Raw genomic sequence first — 7,884 nt, 5'->3', positions numbered from 1 at the left:
AGTTAAATGGACCATGGAGACTTGGGGAAAATCATCCAAGGAAGGGAAAAAAAATAAACCAGCCAGTTCCCTGCATTTCTAAATATAGAGCGAGCTCTGTCAGTTTTAATAGGACGGTCATAATTGCTCCCGCCGCTTTGCTGGGCTGAGCATGGCCTAATTGCTCGCCCGTAACAATTAGTAGCGTTAATACGGGGCAGTTGCGGGGTAGTGGTGCCGCAGCCAGGACTGCGCAGCAGCCACCGGGAAATTGCCCTGGCCCAGGCGATTAGAGGTGTTAATAGGCTGGCTTAAGGGGCCCAGCAGCAGCACCGCCAGCAGCCCAGGCATTTTGCCCTCCTGCTGCTTCAAACAACTGTGCTGAATAGGAACAGAACTGGATCCACAAAAACATCCTATTTCAGACAAGCCTGACCATTTTCCAGCTGAGGGCTATAGGCAGAAGCCATCGTGGGAGCTTAAGTCACCTCGTGCTTTTTCAAGCTCAGATCCACTCGAGCCTTCTCCAGACCAGAACCTTTACGGTGTAGAATTGGGCAGAGGAGGCTTAGTTATTTCCAACGGGAGAGTTGCCCTGTGGCAGGAAGGAAGGGTAGAAGCTTGCCAGCATCTCTGTGCGGCCAGAAGGCTGCGGAGAGGCCAGGCTGTAGCTCCAGTGCTGACCTGTGCAGATATCCCCATGCCGGGGGGCTCTGGGCAGCTCTGCCCTCCCTCCCGTGCCCTCCCTGCCTGCGCTGCCACTGCTTCCCAGCCCCTGGGGTCTCCCGTGCTGATGAGCCGCCGCCTGCAGCGCCCGGGCGTGCTCAGGAAACGCTGGATGAGAGCAAGATACGCTGACCGCTGGGGCCCCTTCCCTCCACCCCCCGGCCCCAAAGAGCCGTGGCCACCACTCTCCTCACCCCCGTGTTGGAGGTGATGGATCAGCGCTGCAGAAGGCGATGGCAAGAAACAAGTAACATCGTTGGGTGCCTTGAACTTCCCATCCCTGGAGACCCAGGGTTGTGCATCCCAACTTTAAAAGGTTTAAATGCTAGACAGCTGCAGGGAGCCTCCCAGGAGGGACAAACATCCGCTTGGCCACATCCTCTCTGCTGCAAGGCCGCTCCACGGGGCAGGGCAGGGGACGGGGGGCTGCGCTGGGAGGGAGGGCTGGCCAGCAGAGCGGAGCCTGCTGCCTACCTGGCTGGAAAGGTCAGGCAGCAGCAGCTGTTTCAGTGCCGGCAGGAGCATGGCTCTCCCGAACATCCCTGCAGCCTGAGAGGCTGCTCGTGTCAGCCTGTGCTTTGGGCGGCACTGGGAATTCATCAGCAGTCATCACTGGTGGCAGAAACGAGGACGAGAAGCTTCTGTGAGCGATTGCACTCAGATGGTGGCTTGCTCCAGGCTCTGCTCCACAAGCCCACCAAGCATCGTGCTCTGCCGTACAGGCACATTTCCCAGGGCTCAGCTGCGGAGCACGGCAGTCACAGCACCTGAGCTGGTCGAACTGGAGATGAGAGCGTGTTGCGAATCACTTGGCATGGGGGAGTGCTTGGATTCACAGCTGCTGGGCTGTAACTTGAAGCACCGCAGCTCTCCCGCAGAACTGGAAATGTCAGCCTCGGCTGGGAGCACTGGTCTGCCCCTCCTGCAGGGCCAGCCAGCGCGGGGCTCGCAGCTCCAGCGCACTCCCACTGAGCATCTCTGCGCACGGCCAGGACCGAGGCAAGCCTCTGGGTGTTAGCTGGAGCCAACGTGGCAATGAAAACAGATCCAGGCACTGGGGCAGCAGGAGCTGCCTTCCTGGTGGGGCAGAGTCAGCCACCCTTAATCAGACCTGCAAGCACCTTCCCCTCCCCAAAGAGCAGCAAAGCCAGGGCTGTCCCTGTCCCTCCGTCCCCGGGGTGCAACCAGTGGTCCTGAGCCCACTGCGGGAAGGCAGGTCGAGGCACAGGTACCCATGAAGCAGATCAGCTCCTGCAGAGAAGGCTTGTTTGCAAAGACCCCGATTTGCCTACATGTGGGTGCGGTGGCACTAGCTGGGAGGGTGTTTCAGTCTTATGAAACAGGGAAGGACATAAATGCAGTGGTGGATCCTAGCAGAGGAATACTTGTTGTCCAGTTCTCTTTATAAAAGTGTCTGATCTCTCCCCTCTGCAAGAATAAGCATCCACTCAGTGTCCTGTTGCTCTGAGATTGTTTAATATTAAAGTCATGGAGAGGGGTAGGGTTAACATCAGCTAAAATGATCATCAAACACAGGCAGATTATTTTTCTCCCATTCAAAGAATAACACAAATGGTAACAGATCATCCCTTCTCGGTCTCTCTGCAACCTGCGAGCACCTCCACGCCGGCAGCGAGCCACTGCATGCCAGTTGTACCATCGCACGTCACCCAAAAAGTCCCTGGAGGTGCAACTCCGGACACAGGATCCCGCTTTGGTTTCCAGACTGAACACGCTTGCTAGAAGATGCGTCTAAGGCTCAGTTCTCCCCAGCAGCAGAGACTCTCGGGAAGCAGAGCGGGGGTTTTGGAGTGGGAGAAGGCGAGGTTTTGCAGTTGCTTCAGTAAGGAGAGGAGGTGGCTGAGCTGTAAGGAAATGCTGTTCTCATTTGCACTTCAAATCGGTTCTTCTCGGTGGTGCTCTTGCTTCCAGGCTGGTTCCCTCGTACCTCTCCTTGGCTTCCCCAGCCCTCAGCGGGCTGTGGCAAAGCCGATGCGGTTGTTGTGCCGGTCGAATTTGGTGTAGTAGTGCCCGATGAAGCTGGCGCCCAGGATCCAGAGTGGACCAGCCGGGGGTGGGATGTCCAGCCCAGAGAAAGCCACCACACAGATGTCCTCTCCATACTGGGATTGCTGCAAAGACGAGGAGACCCACGTGGTGCTGGAGGTGCCAGGAGGGAGATCTCTACTGCAGCGTACCCAAGGAAGGGCTGCAATCCCCAGCTCAACACCCTCTCCTTGGCCTCCACGTTCCTGCCTCCAGGAAGGGGGAATGCCTGCCTGTCTCTGCTCTTTGCTGCTCACCCCAAATCTCCCCAAAGCCACCCAAGGAAGCAGCAACAGGTTGGTCTGCCTCATCTGGACACCTCTGCCGAACAGGAGGGTTTGGGGAAAAACAAGAAGCATCATTCTGGGCTCATCTCAGCTGCTTTAGGGGAGCCAGGAGGGTGCAGGATGGTCCAGGAGAGCTGCACCCTGAGATGCACCACTCTCCCCAGCAGATGCCCTCCCGCCCCGCACGGAGGGACGCAGCTTACCTGGAGGACGTAGGCTGAGCCGCTGAGCACGTAGGCCTTCCCACCCAGGTGGAAGGAGATGTTGGGCAGCTGAGGGACTCGGTCGCAGTCCACCACGTACTGTGGGAAGGGGAGACAGCGCTGAGCCCATTTGCTGGGGGAGGGATGGGCTGGGGTACAGGCAGCAAGGGGGCAGGGACACGGAGCAGGGCAGAGGGGGTTTGCTCACCTCTCCTTCGGTCATTTCTGCTGCCCCGATGGCTTTCATCAGCACGGAGATGGGGCCGGCTGGGCCGGTGATGTAGGATGCTCCCGTGTCGACAGCCACTGAGCAGCCTTCCTTGCAGAACAGCATTTCAGCCCCTACGGACACCCTGGGGCGGGAGGGGAGAGGGGTGACCCTGAGTCCCCCACGGTAGCTGCAGCTCGGCTCCCAGGGCTGCACGTGCCCACGGGCGAGCGCGCCACAGCTTTGTCCAGGGAACACTGGCCACACCGAGCATGTGCTGCTCCCGGTGCCTCCGCAGTACAGGCTCTTCGGGCACGCCAGGAACCCTCCCTTCAAGCTTCTCGAATGTGAACGCTAAGCTTCATCATGTGTGGTTTTTATTTTTTTTAAATTAAACAAAGCAGAATTGTTTCAGTGCCTCACGCTCCTTCTGCAGGACTAAAGGGGGTTAAACTCTTCCACTGCAGCTTCCAAGCTGAATCAGCCCACGGTGCCACCCCCTCTGCATTCCCCAGCTCTGCTCCGGGCTCCTTGCTGAGCACGGAGATGCAACTCTGTGCTGGAGGAACTGACCCTGCTCCCCTCCAGAGGGGAAAGCACCCGCCAGCAGCACCCAGTGAACACATGCCTCCGGGGACCACCTTCCCCAGCACCCAGCAAGCCTTTCCCAGGCCCACCCTCGCACGCCCGGGGAGGTTTGCAGGATGCGGCCGGCGCGGTGCAGAGGTGCTCTCTGGCCTCACCCCTTCATGCTGATCTGCCAGTAGCCGCTCTTGCTGACGTTCAGGTAGTGGAAGTCCCCGGTGTAGTAGGCTGGGTCGGCGCCTCCGAGGATTATTTCTCCCCCGGGTTTCAGAGGAGCATTCCTAGGGTGCAAAACACAGTGGAGTGATTCCCCCTTGGCTGCTGTCCCTGAAAAAACGGGGAGAAGGGACCAGCCCCAGCCGCGAGGCTCTGCTGACCCAGTTAGCAGCGGCAGAGAGCAAGACGGAGCAGAAAAAAACCCAAGTTAGTGCACAGGGTGCAAGAGCCCGCAGGAGAGGGGTGCCACATGCTGAGGTCTCCGAGCAGGTCGGTGCTGGCTCCTGCGCGGGGCGGGCGCGCTGGCAGAGCCCGGCGCGGGGCTGATGAGGGTGTGAGCTCCCACGGACCAGTGCCCAGCTGCCAGCGCAGGGCCGGGCTCGCCTGGGGCTGGCAGCGGGGTGTGCTGCCCGGCCCCGGGGCGCGTGGGTGACTATTAGTGGGTGCTGTCTCGAGAGCGCTCGTGCTTTTCGTCTTCTTACTTCGAAGCTCTGCAAAGAGAGAGATGCTCCATAAGCCTGCGGTCCGAGGGCGGCTGTGTCTCCGGGGGCGCCGAGGGGACCCAAGCTGCACTTGGATGAGGCTGCAGTTGCAGCCAGCATCATTAGGCTTTGTTTGTTATTGATGGCTCCACCTTATTTGAGGTAAAGAGCTACCATGCCTGCTTTAAGCGTGCGTTTCTGGGTCTGTTTGTCACTGCACATTGCCAGGCTGCTGTACCTGGGGCTGGAGGGGAGTGCTGGGGCGGGGGGCAGCATTCCTGCTCTGCCAGCACTGGCCCTCCCGCCGCTCCTGCGGGTTTGTGTGCTGCTGCGAGGAGGGATGCTGGGGCACAACAGTTTGGGGCAAGAAATGAAAGGAGGTTTGGCTGCTAGTGCAGGTTTTTCTTCAATAGATTTTTGTTTTTTGTTTTTTTTTTTTTAATTTTGCCTGTAGATGAAACACTAAATCCGCTCCCGGCTGTGATTGCTCCAGCCCCGCTAGCAGAGCTGGCAACTTTGTGCAATCCGACAGTGACAAATGAGCGGGGAGCAGCCGCTCCCAGCCTCGGCACTCTCCGCCCAGCAGCTCCAGATAAGCACCCACCTGGCTCTGCCTCTTGTGCTGCCTCATTCCACCCCAGCTCCTCCAGGCATCCTCCATGTGCCCGGGCCCTCCACCCCACCCCAGGCCCCTCAGCCCCAGCCCTTTCCCAGTCCTGAGATGCAAACCCAGCACCGCCATGGTTGCAATGCCCATGTGCTGCAAAATGAACACCTCCCCAGCCCCGGCGCCTGCTCCCCACAAGACCCACCGGCTGTAGTAGACAGAAAACACGTCCTCCTTGAGGATCTGCTGGGAGAGGATCCGGTCGAAGACGGGGGTGATGCCATCGATGGCCTGGCTGGGGTAGCCCATCCCCAGCACCCCGTCAAACCTGGCAAAGATGAAGGGGAAGGCAGGCAGCGCTGTCGCCTCGGCGAAGACCTGGATGATGGGGATGTCTGATACCTGGCGAAGGGCACAAGTGTCCTTGCAGGGATCTGGGGGGCTAAATCCCCCAAAGAGCCCCCCGTACTCTTGGGTAACTGGGGATGCTCTTGTGGGGGAGCAGAGCCACACGTGGGCATCTGCTCGCTGAGGCAGCAGCTCCAGGTTTGTGAATCCAGGGTGCGCACTCACCATGACGATGTCCTGGCTGAGGAAGCCTTTGACGCTTCCCGTTCCGTAGCGGATAGCGAAGCCCGTGCCGTTGGCTATGTACGTTCGTGACTTGGAGGAGTCGTAGCGGCTGTGGGAAACTGGGGAGAGGGAGAAGGCGCATCAAAGAAAGTGAGGGAGGCGGCGATGGCAGGACCAGCTAAGGGTCTCTGCTTCCCCAGCCTCTGCGGGATGATGAACCCACCCTGCGCCAGTGCCAGGGGACCGGCAGCGGCAGACCCCGCTGTGCAGAGGTAAACCCACCCCAGCCCGCTCTGAGCAGCCCTCGAGATGGAGGGACATGCCCCCGTACTCACCGCAGGCGCTGTAGAGGGGGGAGCACTTGTAGGACGGCACCCACAGGTTGGCCGAGCCCGTGTCGAAGACCACCTTGAAGGTCTGCGCGGGGGTACCGATGCTGATCTCGCCGAAATACTGGGTCTGGAAGAGGCACGGCAGTGGGGAGCATCACTGGGGTCACGGCTCAGAGAGGAGAGGGGGCTCACACAGATCCGAGCCCCCGGCAGCGAGTGGGACTTGCGGGGTGCGGGGCCGTGTTGGGGTGACGAGCCCCCACGCAGGGAGAGACTTACGTCCAGGTAGTTAGTGAGGAGGGTGGGAGCCGTCCCGTTTCTGGGGCCGGCCACGCCGCTGCGTCTGCTCTGTCTCAGCTCCGGGAAGACGTCGGACACCTTCACACCCATCTCCTGCAGCGTCTGGCGGATGGAGAGCATCCTCCGCAGCGCGATCCTGCGGGGGGCGCGGGCAGGGCTGGGGGGCCGGGAGCACCCAGGGACCCGCAGGAGCCCCCCCCCCAGCTCCCTGCCACCCCCAGCACTCCTGCTTTGGGAACTCCAGCCGGGTGGCTCTAGATGGCAGCAGCTCCCCGCAGCACCCGTGGGGCTGCCAGCCGGGCCCCGGTGGGTGCCGCTCCCACGGCCCCGCCAGCCCCGCACCGGCCCGGGGGGGGGGAAGCACCACGGCCCACCCGGGGCAGGGACCCCACGGGGGCTGGTGCTGCAGGAGGCATCTCCCGACACCGGGCAGCCACCCCTGGGCTGAGCCCAGCCCTGCGCTCGGCTCCTTTGCTTTGCAAGTGAAACGCTTCGTCTTGGCCTCCTTGGTTATTTGGGACCCGGGGTGCTGCTGTGCCGTGTGGTGCTCAAGGGGAGAGAGGAAGAGGAGCGAGGAAGAGCGGGTGTGCTAGCACAGACCAGAAAAGGAGGTGGGAGGGGGTTTCCCAGCACGGCTACAGCAGGAGGAGAGCCCTTCGGCCCTCAGCACCAGCCCGAGCACCCAAAACCGAGGGGAGACAGCAAGACCCACAACATCGTGGGCCACCTGCAACATGCACACCTGATACCTCTGCAAAGCCTGGGCTGGCGAGGGGAAGAAGCTGGCACCCCAGGTCACGGCCAAGACCACCAGATACTGCTGCACCCTCCTGCTGTGTCCTGCCGGCATCGCGCTCTCCCAGGGCAGCCGCCTCCTTTGCCAACAGCTTCGTTGTGTCCCCAAGGGGAGGATGCTTTTATAGCCTGGGTTTCTGCATTCGTGTGGGTTTCTCCTCCCCGCCGGCCGGGGGAGGGCCGGGGATCCCGCGGGCAGCACTGAGGGCAGGTAGCTAGATGCTGACCGTGATGGCCCCCACAGAGGGTGGCACAGCCGGGAGAGCCCCGTGCCCGGCGGGCACAGCTGACAAGCGTGGCTGGCAAGGGGAGCTGCGAATAGCTGGGAGCTGCGAACCCACGCTCCCTGCAGTTAACAGCATTGCTACGTGTCAGCGCCCAGCCATCGCTACCACGGTGTGTGCGGGGCACGGGCCAAATGCCTGCTGGTGTCAGTCAGGAGAGCTGGCGGGTGGTGCTGATGCAGGTGGGGGTGGCTCAGGTCTAGATGGCAGTCTGGCCAAGGCGATGTCCCTGAGGTCCGTGCTGCAGAGGAATGGGGTTTT

At 61.1% G+C, this 7,884-nt stretch overlaps 1 protein-coding gene across 4 annotated transcripts; it reads right to left on the bottom strand.

Annotated features, from left to right (window-relative positions):
• Nucleotides 1-2,213: 2,213 nt before the first annotated feature.
• REN (renin) lies at nucleotides 2,214-7,624 on the bottom strand. Of its 4 annotated transcripts, XM_087762095.1 has the most exons (10): nucleotides 7,294-7,624; nucleotides 6,524-6,680; nucleotides 6,248-6,371; nucleotides 5,913-6,031; nucleotides 5,545-5,741; nucleotides 4,193-4,315; nucleotides 3,450-3,594; nucleotides 3,242-3,340; nucleotides 2,654-2,837; nucleotides 2,214-2,570 (listed from the first exon to the last, which is right to left on the bottom strand). In XM_087762095.1, exons 1-9 carry the CDS (start codon nucleotides 7,392-7,394, stop codon nucleotides 2,676-2,678), a joined length of 1,227 nt encoding a protein of 408 aa, XP_087618221.1. In that variant the 5' UTR covers nucleotides 7,395-7,624; the 3' UTR covers nucleotides 2,214-2,570; nucleotides 2,654-2,675. The 4 variants fall into 4 exon arrangements, with proteins under 4 accessions (XP_087618221.1, XP_087618220.1, XP_087618222.1 ...); XM_087762094.1 differs by having other exon boundaries at nucleotides 2,214-2,837; XM_087762096.1 differs by having other exon boundaries at nucleotides 2,214-2,837; nucleotides 5,545-5,717.
• Between the last annotated feature and the right edge of the window lie 260 nt (nucleotides 7,625-7,884).

The sequence above is a fragment of the Nipponia nippon genome, unplaced genomic scaffold (genome assembly GCF_047370975.1).
Source record: "Nipponia nippon isolate SJK-2023a ecotype South Korea unplaced genomic scaffold, ASM4737097v1 scaffold_25, whole genome shotgun sequence".
Taxonomy (NCBI): domain Eukaryota; kingdom Metazoa; phylum Chordata; class Aves; order Pelecaniformes; family Threskiornithidae; genus Nipponia; species Nipponia nippon.
Note: the sequence above shows the minus strand (reverse complement) of the source record. Positions and strands in the feature narration are given on the sequence as shown.

Bases quoted from the DNA above. Each gene is read 5' to 3' on its own strand.
- REN (XM_087762094.1), bottom strand. From the start codon at position 7,394: ATGCCGGCAGGACACAGCAGGAGGGTGCAGCAGTATCTGGTGGTCTTG. The intron at 6,032-6,247 runs GTGAGTACGGGG...CCCTCTCCCCAG, and splicing joins CCCCCTCTACAGCGCCTGCG to TTTCCCACAGCCGCTACGAC. The intron at 5,742-5,912 runs GTGAGTGCGCAC...GCCCTTCGCCAG, and splicing joins TCAGCCAGGACATCGTCATG to GTATCAGACATCCCCATCAT.